The 19,795-nt window shown below is 39.6% G+C and overlaps 1 protein-coding gene across 3 annotated transcripts in view; it reads right to left on the bottom strand.

The window, feature by feature from the left end:
- The window catches only part of CMSS1 (cms1 ribosomal small subunit homolog), a 244,484-nt gene that overhangs the window by 1,956 nt on the left and 222,733 nt on the right, over positions 1-19,795 (bottom strand). For all 3 annotated transcript variants that reach the window (XM_069785721.1, XM_069785720.1, XM_009918848.2), the window contains 8 exons: positions 17,718-17,818; positions 12,868-12,939; positions 9,680-9,809; positions 6,721-6,780; positions 5,934-6,036; positions 4,419-4,479; positions 3,444-3,531; positions 1,740-1,828 (listed from right to left, as the gene is read on the bottom strand). In XM_069785721.1, the coding sequence (XP_069641822.1) occupies positions 1,740-1,828; positions 3,444-3,531; positions 4,419-4,479; positions 5,934-6,036; positions 6,721-6,780; positions 9,680-9,809; positions 12,868-12,939; positions 17,718-17,818 (704 nt within the window). The remainder of the gene's footprint in view (positions 1-1,739; positions 1,829-3,443; positions 3,532-4,418; positions 4,480-5,933; positions 6,037-6,720; positions 6,781-9,679; positions 9,810-12,867; positions 12,940-17,717; positions 17,819-19,795) is intronic.

The raw sequence follows: 19,795 nt of genomic DNA, 5'->3' as shown, positions 1-19,795 counted from the left end.
GATCCTCTGCTCACTAAGACTGTATTCCATATTTTAAGTCTGCAAGTTGCCAAAACATCCCATTGGTTTCTACTGTGTTAAGATGACTTATCTCCAAAACGTTGTTTGGGTACCTTTTATTGCTAACATTCCTTATAAATAACTCTCAGGAATCTGCCTGATGTCTGCAGCAGGACAAATAGCTGCAAAACGCTCCACTTACACAGCTCAAGATGTCAAAAACCTTTCTGTATGTTGTGTTACCCAAGTCAAGTGCAAGTTTGAATACTTTTCTGTAATCACATATTCACTATCCTGTAATCACACATAAATATCTATTCCTTATGCTAACACTATATATGAAGGTGTAACATTCTTTCTTACTTGCTTTTAACTCGAGCTAAGCCTTAACATTTTGATGTTAAGATAGCCTTAAGATTTTGCCTTCATAAAATGCATCTGGAGTCAAAATTTTTGGCCTATATTCCCAGACAGACATGCAGAAATGCTGTGATGCTACCTACAGTGAGCCGTAAGGGATAGTTCAGGTTTGCAATAGCCCAAAATCAAATATTAGCAACATAATCTTCAGTTTTTTGAGGTGAATCACCTACAGTCTACTGTAGCTATATTTACTTCAGTTGACTTCAAAAATCCATCCCACTGCAACCAGCACCTTTTGTACTGCTGTCTGTGAATTTGTGTTCTCTGTTCTTTAAAAAACTTACAGGTAAGTGCAAGCACCATACAAAAAAGCCTTATGTATTTACCACAAGAGGGAGCCTGCTTGCCTCAAAAAGCAAAGCTGGGGTTTTTTTGTTACTTCATTTCTGCAGTGTATTTTTTTGTGGGGCGCTTTATCTGAAATTATTAGGAACAGGTACCTTTGTGTGTGGGGGACTATAAAATACAGCACACCCAAATACACAGACAAGCACAGAGAAGGATTAACGACTGAAAATTTGTCTTCACTTGTGAAACAGCAAAATATATATATCTAAAATAATAGTCCTTTTCCCCTGGGGATTCTGCATATCAGCCTGCTCTAAATACACAATTAAAAGGAAACAACTGTGCAGGAACTTGGGAGCTTCATAATGACGACTGATGGAGGAATCTGCCTCTTTCACTCTCTCTGGCTAGATACCAGCTGATGCCCGACAGCATACGGTAAACATGCCTTGTCACAGCAATAAACGTGAAAGCTGGATTACAGAACTGAAAAAAATAGGAAATTATCTTAAAAGGAGTCTACAAATGATGGATGGCTCTACATAGTTTGCACCCTACTTCTTGCCAAAAAACCCCCCCAAACCCCACAAAAACCCAAAACAAAACAAAAAAAGAACGAACTTGTCCGTGGATTTACTCACGAGAAGTTATCTTACTCTCAGATGGAGACAAAGAAATGCTTCTCCAAAGTTTTATTTGGTTTTTGAGGAAACTTTTACACAAAATCCTCTTACTGAGAGAACTTCTGGCAACAGGTAGAACAACCATCTAGCATAAACAGGAGAAATTCATAGCACAACTGTGTAAGTCACAGCTATGACTTGCAACAAAAAAAGGAAAAAAATCTTCCTCAGGAGGCAATTTTGAGACCTGAGAGTACAGACTTACCAGTCAAATGTTGACTTCTTTGTGTTTCTAGATCACTGAAGTCAGCTTTACAGAAAGAAAACCTTACTGACCAAGATCTGGGCACTAGAATCAAAAGTGGAATATATGGAATATATTATATACAGGTGTTTATACAATACCTCAGGGATATCCATCATTCTCCTTAGTTTCTGATCCCTCCAGTTCCAATCCAGAACCATGTATTTTGTGGCGTTCAAGCACAGGCCATCTAAAAAAGGCAACATAAATTTTACATAAATATGACATGTGCTTATCAAAATGATTTTTGAATTTTACATCTTTTGCTGTCTGTTTCCAAGGAAACTAATCTTTGAACACTTAAGTACTACATTTGCTGGTTAGAAAACTAATGCACTGACGCTGCAAACTCCCTTAACCACATAATCCCTTGCCTTTTTCGAAGATAAACACAAAAGCAGAACAACTACTGTTGCCAGGCTTGTCAAGAGCTAACATCCTGCCAGAAAATAATTCCTCAAGCTTCCTCTTGATGAAACTGCAGGAGTTGAATTTCCATAGCTGATGAGGAGCTGGTAAGTTACAAGGACCCTAGCCTGAAAACTCTTGTTAATGGGAACTGACAGCATTTCGCAATTTACAGGACTGGGTGCTATGTGAATATGAGTCAGGTCAGTGGTGCTGCTGAAGAATTCCTTTATCCTCCAAAAAAATGGTGGTGAAAGAAGAAAAAAGCCCTTTCTGAACTGGCCCTCCAGCTGTTCCCCCCCTATTCTTCCCTTGTCTTTTACACAATGCCCACAATTTTCTATATCAGTTTTGACCCCTCTCCATTCTCTAGTGACCTGGCACTGCAACACTAAAGTGTCAAAAAAGGACTAGACCTTAGCATAAGATGAGACCCCTTGTGTCCCTTCCATAAGTTGCCTCCGCCTAACATGGCAATGTGCTGATGTGCTGAGCAGTAATGATTTAATGGTGGTGGAGGGCACAGAAAGCAACAAAATTATGCTACTCCTGTACCCTTTTGGAAGGAGCAGTAGAGTCCCGATCCACAGCCAGTCCCTGACCAAGAAACCACAGTCAGAGCAAGACAGCGTTTAGAAAGAGGAATGGAAAGAATCACCTTATCATCTTGTCATTTTGTTGTTTGTTTTTCTTTGTGTACATAATGTCTATTGAGTAAGTAAAAGTACTCAAAATTTGGTAAGAGAAAAGGAGATTTATATAGAATAATTAATTTCATTATAGGCAAATCAGAAATAAAATCAAATCAGCAAGCAGATCTTTCATCCACCCCTCACAAAAGTTTACACTGAGCTCAGAGTGACATATGATACAACGACTTCTGCCATTATTTCCTTTTGATTTACTCGCAGTCTTTGGTTTCTTGGAGCTTTAAATCTTACACCATGGTTTTGCAATCACTTTCAAGTCAGCATAAATCAGTATTCCTGCCAACAGAGTAAGTCCCCCACTTCTGCCTGCTCATTACCTGATTTTGTATGCACACTGGTTTTGTTTTAATTGGGATCAGTTCACTGAGCTGCCAGACAGACTGTTGGGCTAGCGCAAGAAGCAGGAAGGGGGAATATGTGGGCGCTGACTAGAAGGGGGGGAAGTATTACTCTGCCCTTCTCTGGTAATACTGACTTATACCAGCTTAAAGTGATCATAAAATCAACTACTAGAATCTTGACCTCATTTTGACTGACACAGTAAAAGTGGAGAAACAGAACTGTACAGTTTAGTACCCAAATCCACAGATTCATGACAACCTAAGCACTTCAAAAACAATTGCAGTCTCGCTTCTCATGAGACCAAGTATAAAATACCTATGGAGAAACCCCTCCTTGTTCTCCTACCTTGCTCCACTAGCGCTTTTACTCTCCCAGGAGTTCCAACCCCTATGTGGAACACACCTTTCTCCAACATACTCATCTGTTCTTTTATCTAAATTGAAGAGAGAAAGACAAACCACAGTAAAACCACAATTGTTTTAAAATTTCTCAAAGAGATGGAAATAAATTCAAGATCTCATAGTATCTCTTTCTAGAATACCATCAAGTAACAAATGCTATTCATCTTTTAAACTGTCGAACTGATATATCTGGGAGAAAGTTTAAGAAATATAACAGCCAGCTGGGCATCACACTTCTCTAGAAGTTCAATCATTTTCAACTTTGAAAATCTGCTATAGCACCAACTATTTTTAGAGGTGAGAACAGTATGCTTCCTTCAGCATTTAAACAAATTCTCTGGAAGTATCTGGAAAACTGACAAAGTTGAATTAGCTTTAAACTTCAAGATGAAGACACTGGAAAAGGGTGAAATAAAGCAAGTGTGAAATAAAGCAAAATTTGTGTGTTTGATGGCATTCATATCAAAGGCCAAATGCCCACTCATTACTTCCAAAATCCCCATAATTTGTGCTCTCCAACAGGTATGAATGTTGGGTAACCAGGCATCCAGTCGTCAGAATGCAAATGTGGACGCTGGTATAGTTTGCTTCTACAAACCTATGTGTGTGAGCCTACTATTTAAACAGGCAAAAGCCATTTGAATGAGCACCTCACAGGAATGTGGAACACCTTTAAAACATAGCACATGCATAAGCATCCACATTCTGCATCGGATTGCACCAGAGCTATTGGAGATGGTGTTTGGCTAGATTTCTCAAACTGCAACAATGGGTTACCAAAGGAAGCATTACCTAAAGAAAGGAACATTATACGAACACTGTATGAAAGGCACTATTGCTAAGTGCATTAAAAAGAAAATGGTATGACACTAGTTAGTTGTTTAGCTGTTCTACCAAAATTCCCTTGCAGCCCTTTTACCTTTATGTGCTTTGCAAACAACTTGAGAACTCTGCAGTCTCCTTTAAATGCTGTCATTGACCTAGCAATAAAAAAATTGAAAAAGGAAATGCAAGCATCAGAGCTGGGATTAAGACCACACAGGAGAAAAGCAAAACTAACTGACATTTCTCAATATGCTTTGAGACACACAGTCTCCCAGTGACCCTTGCTTGTACTTTGAACACTATGTACATTCTTGTTTGCTACTTAATCAACAGTGATCAACAACTGGACAAACACAATAGCAGATATCAGTAGGGGGCAATATTGTTTAGATAGCTTTTCAGCTAATACTTAATAATTATGGCCTGTGCTTTCACAGCTAACTTAGTTCAAAAATGACTAATCGCCGAATTCTAATTCAAAAATATCTCAAGTTACTGAGATACAGGCATGAATGAACATGCATGTGCGTGCACAAAAGAAAAGATCTGCGTATGGACCAATCTACGTTTTACAGAGTCTTCCTGCAGCGTGGCTGCTGGGAAAACCTAGGCTGTCACAGTCTTTACTGCAGAGATTGCCCAAATTCCAGTTAACCAACACGCATTTGTTGGAAAACCTGACTTGATTTTCTGACACTCCATTTTGGCACACCGTAACAACTCTATGTTCTGTATTAATCAAGCTGGAGACAACATATTCAGTATTTACTGAATGTCATTTAAGACAGCTTTCTCTGCATGTTTTTTGCAGTGCGCCAAATTTTCAATTTTCTCTTGTGCAAAGCTAAAGGTTTATATACAAGCATACATAAAAACCACCTAAGTCTCAGAAGGAGCTAAGCACTACTGGCACATCTGCCATATCTATGCTTCTATCTGCGGCAAGGAGTCAAGCCTCCCAACTCTCCATCTCATGTTGTGCTGACTGACAATCACAGGAAATGGGGTCAAGACGCAAAAGACAACCATGAAATTTGTGAGGTATACATTAATTCATCAAAGTCATCAAGACTTCTGGAATAAGAAGGGGGAGGATAGAGAAGGGAAAAAAAAAAAGAGGACAGGGAACACTGAAAATGGTCATCTCTGCACAGCAGTTTTGCCAGCCTGAGCCAGCTGAGAACAGGACACAGACCTTGAGGCACTCAGGCCAGACGCAAGCGTTGGCACCTGAGGCCCTGGAACGCCATGTCCTCATTGCCTTTGGTGCAAAGTCGCGATTTTTAGTGGTGGATCATGATGCTTTACGGGTATACTCTGTTCCCAAGTATAACATGTTGCGTGTTTCCCCCAAATTGGTTACACTTTATTTTTGGTTTTTAACAAAAATAGCACTTCCATGCAACTGAAGTACTAAGCGTTACTTCAGTGTAAAACCAAACACCACACTCCCACAGTTTAAAGAAACAAGGGATATTGCATCAGTTTCAGTCAGTGAATTTGTTGGCTAGCAGAGGACAGTGTCCCAGTTTTGCCTTTATGTCTGTGGTTCCAAGACAAAACCTCTGACTGACTGCCAACCTCAACATAACATTGGCTATCGACATACTTGATGAGTTCCAAGGAACGAAGAGCAGAACTGCAGATAACCAGCATCACCACTGACTTCTTCTCCTTGTGGTTTTTACGGAGTTTTGCCCACTTAGGACAAACTGCAATGAAAAAGCCCATGTACGTACAGAGAAACTACTACATGCCACAATTTTAAATCACAAGAGTACATGATGAATGGTAGCCAGCAGCAAGAACACACATGCTGACTCCTATGAGGTCTGGATCTCTTGCAACACTTTTACATTTAGTCATGGCTGAGAAATTGGAAAATAAAATGCCCCAAATAAATAAAATACAGAAATATCAAATAACTGAACAAATTAGATAAGCATTAAAAATCAACAGTTTGTAAGGTGACAAGCCCATTGTCTTCATTTGACACATATGACAATTTGTACCAGAGAAAACCAATTGAAAAGAAACATTTACCAGACCAGAAGTTCTATATAAATATACAAGAGAATAAAAATTCTCTTGGTTCATGTCAGCAGACAGCTGCAGGATTTTTACTGTAAGATAATACATACACCTACTTATGAAGCCACAATAAATTACTGACAAATAATCCCTAGCAATTAAAAGAAACCCAAGAACATTTTGCTTAAAAGAAAAGTGATAGAGTAAAAAAGACCCAGAAAAACAAGAACTGTCATGAAAAAACAAAGTCATTAATATTTCATAATTGAAAACATTTGGCAGTACAGATAAAAATTGCAATAATATTGCATTAACAACGTTTTTTGTACAACTTTCATCTCATCCAGACCAACATTTTAACTCACTTTCCTTCAGGTAGGAAGAAAAACTGTGCGTGAGATCATTGGCTGGCAAAAAACAGGAATCTGAAAACATAAAGGAAAAAATATTTTTGTTGATGTATTTTTAACAGCAAAAGGAGCGCATATGTTTGCAGCATAACCACTAGTTATACTGATGAAATCACAACTGTGTTAAAATCCATCATCAATAAATTACCATTTGTGAAACAAAGATTAGTGTACACATCATGTACTAGAAGCTTTATATTCGATAAATAAATAAAGGTAACATCTCTCAACTCAACTGCAATCCCTTTCTTCTCTCCCACCCTGAAACCTGCATACAGGGCTGCACAGGTGTGATCACACACTTCAAAAAAAGTTCTCCTATGTCTTTTCCAGAATCAATCAAAAGTCTTAGCAAAAAGCCTTACAGTCAACCTGCTAGGCTGTTCCTCCAATCTACCTACAATGGAATACATTTGTAGATCACCCAAACAATTCACAATGTGTAAATGCAAGAACCTACCAATAATCTACCTGTCAATAAGTTTGTTCCTCTTTGTGGCCTTTCATATTGTGGTAATCTACGTAACTATATTGACCCTAACAGCAACACCTACACCGCATTTTAACACGTTCCTCTTCCTTCATTTCCCACTGCCTGCCTGCCTTTTACCCAGTCACTATGTTAACTAGCAAGTCTTAAAAGTACTCTGTGGCAGACATGTCATTTAACTTTAACCTTCATATAGAGGCAATGAAGACAAGGCCCTAACAAGTTCTTTGGAAGGCCCTTTCTCCAGCGTCTATAAAGAAAGTCTCAGTTCTTAAAAAGGTGATTAAAATTACATGGTCTGAAAACTTGCCATCGCTGTTAAGGTTCCTTTGCCTGATGGAATAATACACTCCCGCAGAGCATTAACAATTCTCTCTTCAGGGACCCACTATTTGTCGTCATGAAGCACAGCACCTCAGGGTGCCTGTCTATGGATGTTTGCTGATATATTTTAAATAATTAAGGAGGTTTCCTTACAGACGTTATACATGTTTACATGGATGGTGCACTGTGCTAATGCTGGCAGTGTCAATCCATGATTTCCATTGAAATAGACAGTGTAACAAACTTTGCTTGTAGCTGATGCCTGCCTGAAGTCCTGCTTGTGTAGTTTCTTGAGCATAGCCACTCTCCATCACTGTATCTTCCATTTAATGAGTGTTGTCTTGCTAAAAACTTTTATTTTGTACCGATGCCTTTTATTAAATCCCGAGATTGACATTTATTGGGAGTTGAGCTCCAAAGGCAATGAATGTGTACAACTGAAGGATCAGCAGCTGATTTACTTTTAAAATCATGTTTAAAAGATGCACTCGACGCTGGTGGGGAAGGGCAGGGGCTGCCCTTCCATAAGCATTTGGTGCTAACAGGAGAGCTCTTCACACCCACCACGGTCCTTTCCACCCAGTGGCAAAATATCTTTGCTGTTGTTTTGCTCTTCCAAACTCATTAAGCCTCGTTAATGACTGAACAATTCAAAAGATGGTTTCTAAATGACATGAACTTCAGTCACTGACTTTTCACCAACAGTCCAGCAACACTGGAATATTAACAACAATTTAAAATGAAAGTTTCAGAAAGGGGGGAAGAAACACATAGGTCCAGACTGCTGCAAGAGACCACGCTGACTACAAACCTGACCTTCTGCACTGTGTCAGTTAACAAGAACACATGACTCCAGGTAGTTGCTTGTTATTTGCTCACTCTTTTGACATGAATGACTTGACAGCTGTGGAAGTTCATAAACTCCTTGGCACTCTAAGCCTTAACACAGCACAATAAGAAAGAGAAAAAATATCTCCATCCAACCCAAGAGCCAATCCATATGGAAATGGGTCACTTGACTAGTCCAAAGGGCTCTTTTAATAAGAAAGAGACCAAATCAATTTATTATTTGCTAAAAACCCTAAAAGTCTAAAAATATTTAACACAAGCTTTTCAAAGCAATCTGTATGGGACTCCTCCAGGTTTTCTTGATGCAACAAGAAAGCTGAACCTGCCCCATAGAAATAAAGAAGGGTCAACCTAGAATCATGGATGTTAAGGAGGAGCACATTTATCTAGAAAAACAGGCTTAAACGTTAAAAGAGAGAAATCACTGCTGGTCTGGAAGACACCTATATTGGCCACAGGTCACTAAAAGTTCAAGATGTATCAAAGGTGTATGCAGGTTATAGTTACCAGGCCATCTGCTTTTCATGAGCACTACCAACAAATAATGGACAGTGCCTATAAAATGACAGTGCCTCTTTACCTGCAGAGGAAGAGGCAGAGAAGTTCAGTGTTGCCTTCACCTCTAATGCAACCTCCAACTGACAGAAGCTAACCCTGTTCTATCCTGCTTTGCCTTTTCTATCACTGGCTTTTAACTGGAGACAGAATATGGGAAACCAAGAGGGTCCTCGGCATGGTTAAAACTTGGTCACTTTATGCTTGGGCCAAAACTACCATGTCATTTCATGGCACCCCCTGAAAAACCATTGTATTCAAGATCTCATAATCACATCAGAATGATGTCTCATTATTTCTTTGTCTACTCCTGTCAGCCCTCCTATCATGCATTTGTATCGACTCAGATAATCCCAGAAACAAAATACATTTTCACTCTCTCAGCATCTTGGAAGCTATTATTAGGAATCACATAATTTCTATGACAAAAGTGAGCTTCTGAAATTAATACTTTACAATAAAAGGACACACTTTAACATTTCTTTTCATTTCTGTAATTCCAAGAAACCTCACATTTATTCCGAAGAAACTAACATCTCTACTTAAACATCAAATTAACATACAGTATAAGAAAATATTTCCATAAAAAAGTAGCACTCAAGACCTGTCCCCAAAATTCTCTTTCTTCTGCAGAAAAGGAACTCAACAGTATCATAAAACCCTCATTATTTATCTACTAAATGTAGGGTAAGTTACCTGACAGCTTTAATTCCTCTATTTCAATCACTGAACGGTTTTCACCAAAATGTTGACTAAGAAGATTTTGTAGATCTGCAGGGACACCAGGTTTTGGAGCGGATTTTTCCAGAATATCAGAAATTTTCTTCTAAAAAAACAAGTAAAATGGGTAAGTATGGCATTTCTATAATTTCTGCTCTTTGGCTAGCTAACAACACTGTACATAAATCTTGCTCCATAACTTTATACAGTTATATGGGCTTAATTGCAGCCTAATTAGAAAAATACCTTACAATGGGACAAGATTCCCTTCATCTTTAGTGGGGATGAAGACTTCAGATGCAAGTTCAGATACTTCGATGAGATGGTCTTGTGAGCCCAAAGATAAAATATCTTGTGCACTCACCTGAAATGCTGCCGTAACAAAAACATAACTGAAAGATGGTTTTGTGAGTTTTGCTTTTGTTACACTTAAGTATCAGTATGAAAATTCAGTTTTTTTTCGTCATTTGTTTTAACTTATTATTCTTAAAGCATAACAGGAATCAAGTGGTTATATAAGTCTTGGTTATATTTTGATTAAAATAGAGTAACTATCTATCTATTTTGGAAAGCAAGATGGTTAGCTATATTCACAGAATACCATGCAAGTGTGATGAAAATGAGTTAAAAACGCACAAAACCTCAAGTCAAGCGGAAAGAGTTCAGCAGGTACTTTGTTCTTCCAAGATGTATAATTTTTTAAACCAAACTAATAATTTTTAGAGCCTGGACATGAGTTTATAACGATTGCGTTTTACACCTTAGGAATGTTAGCAAATAACAGGTCTGATTTTTCACTGAAGTGAAAGTGTTGCTGTATTTTTCCCCATAATTAAATGGATCACGGGGATAGAATAGCACAGGGTTCCTGTTATCTGAATGATCTGCCAGCATTTAAGAAAACACCAGATTTTCAAGGATAGAGGCAGCCTAGTGAGAATGGCAAGAATGCGAAGCCTCTCTTGTTCTCACTGAGAAGTGATTCAGTTGTGGAAGGCCAACTTAAGGTTTCGCAGCTGCATAAACTGAACTGAACTTGCTGTCATGAGGATGCGTGGCAGCATGAGCCTAGAAGGGAAAAGGAGCAGGAGAGTGTGGTTAGGACAGAGCAATAGGGTACGTATCTGTGAGGCAAAGTGAGATTTCACAGAGAGATGAGGTAGGCCTAGAAGCATTTTTGGCAGCTTTAGAGGGGTGGTGGGTACCTTCAGTGCAAGTTCGGCAGGCTAAGGTCAACGGAAATTTGCTAAGGCAGCAAAGATCAATGGAAATTTTAAAGAGAGCTATAGCAGGAATTTTAATGTAGGGGACTGATCTTCCATCCCTCACTCCATCCCAGCACCCACTCCCTCCTTCTCTTCCATTCCCCACTACTCCGTCTCTCCCTCTTGCCCAATACATCCCAAATACTCCCGTAATGGCAGCATAAGGGGCAGAAGGCTGAACAGGGAAGAGCCATATGGGGGCTGCTGAAGCCACTCCACCCTACAGCAAAGGCAAAGTAGGCAGCTGCCTCTCCCAGCCATCTGCCACTCTGGCTGCTGCCTGCTTCACCTCTGCTAAAAGCCAGCTGTGTGTTTGCAAGACCCCAACTAAATCTTTGACAGTGGGATATGCCAAGATGAAGTCCTTAGGCCTTCCTCTCAGTCTACCTTTGGCCTGGTGCAAAGCCCTCTGCAGTCCCTGGAAGACTTTCCAGTGGACGTCTGGTTGTTCAGCAGGTTTTTGCAGTGCCTCAGCTGTAGCATTCCTTCCCAAGTTTCACCCTGATTTCGCACAGTTGTATTTTTCTGCCATGCAGCAGCTGTTTTCTCCAAGAGTGACCAGAGGCCATCAGCAGCACACACAGCCTTTGCATGAGGCCCACAACCAAACCTCTTCGTTGTTCTTCTTGTCAACCACAAGCACCCTTCTCCAGCCCCAGCCCCACAACCTGCCTTGTAATTAACCCACATTTAGGAACCTCTGATTTAGCAGACAGCAAGACAGAACTATCAGGCTCATTTTACTTTGTAATTCAGTATAAGCTGCTGTTCCACAGGACCATTATGTCATTTGTTGGGCCACTTGGTTCCTTCAGGAAAATTACGGCACTCCGGAGGGGAGAAGCCTGATACTAACGAGAAATTCCGTAAGAGCAAGAGCAAGGACACCTGAGCAAACTCCCTTACTTCAAGGAGAGCTGTGGGGAAATGTTCCTCGTGCAGGAAATTTTATTATTTTTCTTCCAATTCATTCCAGATGCTTAAAAGCAAAGGGTTTCCCCCTGCCTTTTCCTTATTTTTGGAGAGAGCACTTTGTTTGGAACCCATAGATCAACCTGATAAATATTTCCTGATGGATTTTTTGATTGGTTGTGTATGTCAAGTTAGTGGCCTAGCTCCACTGAAACCAAAGGTGTAACTAAGCGCCTATTGTTTGCCTGAGAAAAGGGTCTTTTTGTTGGGTTTGGTTCACCAATCTCTGTCATGGGATGCTTTTGCTCTGGCAGCAGTAGAACAAGTACTGCAGTCACTTCTGCCAGAGCTGCATTTAAAGCAAAATCCCTCTCTTCACTCTTCCCATTCCCTGGATGATTAAGAGGCCTGACATAATATAAAAAGGCCACCTCTCAGCCTTGCAAGGGAGCCAACTATTTACAGTCTGTCCTGAAAGACAATTAACTTGCCCAGTGTCATATAATTTCCATCTAGACTGCAGAGTGTGTTTGTTGTTGAGGGTGAGGATGGAGCATGGCCAGAGGGACAAAGTATTTATTTATATACTTATGCTATGAGGAGAAGAGCGAACAAGGACAGTTTTTGGCTCAAAAGATACAACAGCAGCTGGAGCCTGGCCACACCGTTGAAGTGGGGCAGATTCTGCAGCAACTGGAATTCCACCTTGCTTTGATACAGTTAATTTTCCCAGCATGCAACACTTGCAAGTGGAGTGTAGACATATACAACAATTGAGCAGAGTATAGACACAATGCCACAGTTCAGGCTGGGAATGGGTATTTTGAGTGACGTCAGAAAAGCAGGAATTTCTATTCTTCTCTAAAAGAGGCTGCAACATTATGACCATATTACTTCTCGTCATCACAGGGTTGTCCCAATTCTGAATCTTGTAATAGCACATACACCCACTGCCCAGTCCCTAAACACATTCTATGACATTCATACCTTCTTTCTCTTCTTTGCCTTTACAGTGCTCTCTTGTTTTTCTTCAGGCTGACTTAGAAAACACTCTGTAGGCTGCAAAGCATGTATTTAAAAAAAAAAAAAAAAAGAAAGAAAGATTCAACATCAGATATCTGATCACCTGGGGGGAAAAAAAAAAGTCACCAAGGAGAGGTAAGAGGGAGATACAGAAAGTATAATGCTGGGTTTAGCAAAAAACAAAACCCAAGCTTCCCCACCTGTAGAAGGGATCAAATTCTTAGTTACCTATATCTGGAGTAATTTTGGAATTGAGATCTATGTTGTTGTAACCAAGAGGGGAATAAAAAACCAGGAAGCTGAAACATACAGGTTGTAGTCACAATTTCATAAAATGGTGAAAAGCAGGTTTTGATACATTTGATACATACAAAAAAAATCAAGAGGAAAACATGAACAAAACCTTTCACAAACTTTATATTTTTCATCTCTTATTGTGTGTGATTGTTTTTCTAAACTTTCCCAACAGTGATCAAAAATAACTGGGTCTAAGGTGAGCATCCAGACAGTGAAAGATACCACAGAACTAGGTCTGAATAATTGGAAACAATCATGCTCTGGATTTCCTTTTACATTTGTAATGCAAATTTAGGAAAACATGTTTCAAATTTGTTCTACCCCATTCTTGCTTTGTCTCCTCACTGCAGTCAGGGTCAAACATACACAAGAAAAATACATGGTGCATTTCAGAATAATCTTCATCCAACACGTGTTGCTATCATTAACCTTCTTTTGTGCCTGAGTGAGCAGGCTGAACTGGTCCATTTGTACCAGAGTCCCTGTTCGCATAAGCCAGGGTTAGGATTTGCCCTTAGCCACCTAAAATTGTCCAAAAGGGAGGAAGCGAGGCACAGGCTTTCCTTGTTTTGAGCATAGCAATTCTCTTTTCTTTTGCCTTCTTAGAGACTTCCACTTCATGGAAATGCAAATTAATCTACACAGACGGGTTTTAGAGCTTAGTAAGCGACTTGATGAAGAGCAATGGGAAAATAGGCTGAGGTGCAGGAAAAAGCTCCTTGATACTAGGATGCATTTGGCTGGAAAAATCTGCTCCTGTGAGAAACTGCAGACAAGTCTCATCACATGGAGCATTAAAAGCTCAGGAATAGCAAATCCAGCACTGCTCCCCGGGGAAAGCCTGGAAGAAAAGTATCAGCAGGAAAGTGAGCCCAGCTGAAAGCCAGAGAAGCTGCTCCTTTGTTCCCTTGTGAGGGCAGCTTCAACAGTACCAAGAGGGCCAAAGGAAAGCTAACAGAAATTCAGAGTATCTGAGCCCTCCTTGCACTGGTCCCCCCAAAACAGAAGGGCACTTCATGACAACTGGTACTATACGACCCTACCCCAGCACATTTATGCCTTTCCAAGCCCACTCTCATATCCTTATCAGAAGCATTTTGTGGGGTTTAATTGTTCCTATTATGCCTACATTTCCCTTTTTCTCCCCACTCCCCTGGCTAATTTAGCTATAAAAAGCAGGGTACCACCATGCTCAACACAAACAAACGACCTATTGCTTGCTCCTGCTTTCTGTGCCATGATGCGACCACAGCCATTGCACTTGCAAAGGCAGCAGTACTGTATAGAAGTGGCCCTGAAACTGGTCAAGGTTTGAAACGATACTTAGGAACTAGCAGAGAGGATTTGGTTGGGGACTGGCTACAGCCAGCAAAGCACTCTACCACTAGGGCTGGAATGTAACGCAACCTGGATAAATACCCACCCATGAGAAGTTGTGATAGGGACCGTATCTTGCCTCAACAACAGAGATCTATCTTTCTGTGTGGTTTTCTCAGGTATAAACATGTATTATCTTCACTAGAAATCAAGGGAATGACTGCAAGTAGAAACTCACTTCAACTAACAAAACTGGAATTTTTAAGGTTAACATAAGCTTTTTGGGTTTTTTTTTGTTTGTTTGTTTCTTTTTAAAAAAATCTCTGTCCTGACTCTGATTCAAGTGCTGTTAAAACACCACCATACATTTCCTCATTCCTGTCCCTACCATTAGCATTCCCAGACACTGCAACTGAAATGAAGTTACCCTCTGCCTTCAGTTCCTGCTCTACGCTTACGCATCCCAGCTGTCCATAGATACTCAAAGACAACTTGCCAGGTGTTATAATCATAAATTCCGTGTTCAACATCATATTTTATGCAGACAAGCCTTTGGATTGATTTAGTCAAGGGATACTACCAAGCAAACAAAAAGCCAGAAAGGGGCCAAGCTGAATCTCTTTCCTCCAGTAGACTATGATGGTTCCCTATCCTAGAAAGTGCTACCACTCTTTCAGCATATTGAAAAATGCCACTCATTCACTTCGGGCCCATTTCTCCTTTCATATACATTGTAAACTGTTTTACATAAATCTGCAAAACACTCCCAACTGGCATCTGCATGAGAAAAGAATAAAATCATGCCACAGAGCTGAAAATTTTTCTCTAAGAGAAATAAAATTTTCTCATTGATAACCCTTCCTTCAGATGTGTAAAAGTATCACCAAATGACATGGCTTCTTTTCTGAGGGCAGTATGTAACCCTTCCTTTCAACTTCAACAGAATTACACAGCAGGCTTGTAGTCAAAGCCTTGCTTCCTCAGAGAAGCATGTTAAAACTCGAAATTATTTCCTTTACAACAGCATGCATATATTTAGGCATAGTATACTATTAGCCCAGCAATATGTCCACTTTATTCAGACATTTTTTAATGCCAAAAGACAAAGAGAAACTTCATGGTGATGAATGGCTGTGAACTCACACATCTTTGATGATGTGCAGTCTAAAATATTTAGGCATCTGATCTAGACCGAACTTCTGACCCTTACTCAAATGTTAGTTGCCTACCTACTCATGCAATAGCTCTTTGCATGCCACCCTTAAGAAAAGGTCATTTGCATGTTTTTCTTATGCAAGACACAGAGCAGACAACCTACTGTTTTTTGACACGGCTCCCTTGTGCTCTGTGGTTTTATGCCATTTTTACATGGAAGTTCTTAAAATGCAGAAAACAGGAAATTTGTGCTGAGACCATTGATTTATGAACTAAAATGTCATAAATTCCTTGTTTGTTAATCATAGACAGAACATAAAATATTTCCTGTATTATATTTCTAACAATTTTTTTTTCTTTACATGTTGCCAAGTTACTGGAAATTCAAATGTAGAGTGAAAACATTCTTGCGTGTGTGTCAAAGTTTACATTCTAGGTCAGCCATACACTCTGACTTTTGGAGTTTGTGACAAAGTAAACACATCAATGTGCCATTCAGATTGGAGACAAATTATTCATTTCATTGTAAGCCTGAGGACAGCCTGCAGACTAGAAACACAAATGTTCATAATTCTATTTGGTTGTCTCCTGACTGGCTTTAAAGTGCCAAGTCCACTGCAGAATAGCTTCCAGCCTGTGAATAAGGCAGCGATGAGTAAAATGGGTTGTGTTATATGCGCCAGAACTACAAAACTACTAGCTTTCCGTAACTACATCTAATTTTGCAAGTATTTTACTCTAAAAGACATGTAATAACACATCCATGACCTTGAGCTCCCATAAAGCATTACCTCCTGGAGCTTCATGGCTAAATATCAAATTACCCAATTCCAGAATGCAAACTGATATTCTTTATACGACAGGAAGAGCTGAGCAGTCCTGATCCACCTTGGCATGATAACCTGTGTTGGTTACCCTTTCTAATGCTCTCACAGAAAGAGCAAAGCAACTCCTCCAAACAAACTGTCTTAACTTAGTTCTAAACGCTTAAGTGAAGATAACAGTGACAAAAAGTGGCTCCATAAGCATCCTCACCGAGTTGAAGTCCTCAGCATCTGACCCCCTGGCAGAGCATGTAAAAAGGCAATACAGCTTTCTCCTGTATTGCTCAGTTCTCTCTTTCCTAATCAAAACGTGAAACCAGTTCAGAGATTTTGCTCCCTCCACCTTTAGTCTTCTTGGAAAGACACCCAAAAGTGTAGTGATTGCTACTGTGTTGTTTACACTTCTCTGTTACAAAAAAAGAATGTCCCTGCAAATGGTTTTCACTTGGGCAACTGCCTAGGCATCACACAGTGAAATTAATATTGACCTATGGGTCAAAATTAATATCCATAACCTCAAGGAGAGATAGCTTCCAGTGTAATTTTACCTCTTTGACAGCCATTCAGTCGATTCTCCTGTGTGGTATCAGGAAGGCAGAAAAAATTTACCTTCAAATAAGAGACTTTTAAAATCAGCTGACCTCTAGATGACTCTTTTTTGCTCAAGTTGGTGTGATGCTGTGTCAAAAGACCTTGCTGCCTTTTCCTTAGCATACTCCATGTAATGCTGAACAACACAGTTCCTACTGGTTTTAAAGGAAGCTTTTAGTAGTGAAAGGTTATGAAAACAGCAATCCATATAGACCTAAATTACTCTTCACTTGGACCTTGCACTGGGGACATGCTTGGGTAGAGATGCTGTACAACATATAAATATAGCTTTCCAGACCTTGTGCATGCAGGGAAAGAGAAAAGATTACAGGGGAGGACACTCAGTAGCACCCATCCAGGTTTTTATCACTAGACAGTCACTTTGCAGGAGGCAGGCCTGGCAATCCCAACTCACACGAAACAAGAGTGAAGTTATATATTATTGTTATTATTAAAATGTACTGGAATGTGATCACTTCCAAATAAGGCAAAATAATTTAATAAAACAATCTTATTACATGAACAGATCAGACAGAGTGAAGAAAACTGTCCCTTTACTGAATGAAAAGAGACTATGTTTCCCTATGCATTATCATCTCTGTGCACTACACAATTGGTTAGTTTACGAACCTGCTTTCTTTTCTTTGTCACAGCAGGTTTGGAATCTGAATCTTGAGGTGTTGCTGTCCTGTTATCACTTGCTTTCTCAATAGCTTCATCATCTGAAGGATCTAATGAGAAAAAAGAAGAGTTTTTGTTGCTGTTTTTCAAATCCATCCCCTATCTTTGCATTCAAAAATAGCGACAAAATCTTCAGCTGAAAGGTTGGCACAATGATACAATCTCAGGATTGGCAATAAGTACAGCTGTAACAGGATTTTTTATCAGTTTAGAACACTGGTATTTGAAATCTATTGTAAGAAAAGTCCCCGATTTCCCTTCTTCTTCACAGTATTACATCTAGCAGGCAAGATATTTCTTTATCTTTCTGGAATGCTGCACAGTGGATGCCAGCTGCAGTATCACAGGTAGAAATATCTAATCTTTCCAAAACCTCCTTTGAATTAAGCTAAGCAGTGAACAATGAAAGAAGATGTTTTTGATAAACTGCATCTCAAGTTGCATGACATCTCTCCACATTATTTCAGAACACATAAAACATAATCTTGGATCTGTAGCACTGCATTCACCATATATAATTACAGACCAATCTCATTAGACCCCAAAACAAGCAACAGCACTAGTACTGAAGACTAATAGCATTATGGTCCATAGGAGTACTGTAAAAATACATCTTTCTTGCTAAGTTTGCTGACGCTTCTTTAGGAATAACTTGTCTCCTCCTACTAAAACAAGTCTTGCAGATGAAGGAAGAAAAAAAATAAATCAAACCAAACACACACAAAAATGCATATAAACCCCACCCCAGCCTCCATCCAAAAGCCCCAAATGGCTTACTGACACCAAGTACCTAGAAGAGTAAAAATTACAAGATTGGTATAACAAAAATGTATGCAGACATTTTCTGCAAGTAGATTTTAATTGTGTGTCTCTTACTTTGGTAATAATTAGGCAAAGGCACCATTCCCAAAGTTTAAGCAGAATGTCCACCAGACTAAAAAAGGCTTATGTTTTGAAAGAAAACTATTTAAATTAAGAGGTTTCTACTCATTCTCTTTTTCATCTCTTTTATCTACAGAGAGACTCTGGGGGAAAAAATTATCCAGAACAACAGATGCCTCTAATAGTGCTATATTAGTGCTTAAGATATTATATTCAAACACAGAAGTTTCTGCTGGGGACTGAATTACTTCCCTGATCATTGCCAGAAGCATTAATATGCATTGAACTGAATAATTCAATTTCTGTATCTGGAATATTTCTGCCCAACAGGTACTTAGTCATTGCTGCAGTCTCCTGTATTCTGAAGCTGTAAGTTCACAGCTTCAAAATTAAGTTACTTATTTTGAACAAAGAGGAACAGTAGGATTTCTTAAGCATCACCCCAAATATGGATGATGTAAGTATATCTATGCAATCACTAGCTGTGAGCAAACTGATGGCCAGAGAACATGAAAGAGAGAGAGAAAAAAAATCCAACTATGGCTGGTATTTACTAATTCCATGTTGAAATAGGTACTTCTTGAAAAAAGCTAAGTGAAAGGATATGTGAAAGATATGCCAAAGAATTGAAGTGTAAGGTAACTAAAAGGATGCGAAGGGGAAAAAAGGAATCTTTATTCATCCACAGATGCAACATTATATATGATATGGCAGTAAGGCAGTGGCTTTGAAAATCCTAATGTGACAGAACAGGTAACAAAATGGGTATATATTTATGCCTGGAATGATACCATCTTGTAACTTCCACTCCGTGTCCCACTGTGAAGGCGTTAGATAAACACGTTAACGAACTTAATTCAGACCAAAACGAACACCATGGAAGAACTGGCAGCACTTGTTTGCATCTCAACGCAGGATGAAGACATATTCTGAATTATTAATTGGGAACAAGAGAAGCCCCCACTTTCCCGATCTAGAGCAAATGCACAAATGTGTGCACCAAGTGGACACTGCAGCTCAACTGGCCAATTTGCTTCCTTCTCTTTACAGGCACAGCCACCAAATCAGCAGCTGAATGGACTGTGGCCACACAAGTGCTGGAGCCCATGGGGGTGAGTGGCTGGTGGCAGTGGAAGAGCAGGGAT

Source organism: Haliaeetus albicilla, chromosome 6 (genome assembly GCF_947461875.1).
Source record: "Haliaeetus albicilla chromosome 6, bHalAlb1.1, whole genome shotgun sequence".
Lineage (NCBI taxonomy): Eukaryota > Metazoa > Chordata > Aves > Accipitriformes > Accipitridae > Haliaeetus > Haliaeetus albicilla.
Note: the sequence above shows the minus strand (reverse complement) of the source record. Positions and strands in the feature narration are given on the sequence as shown.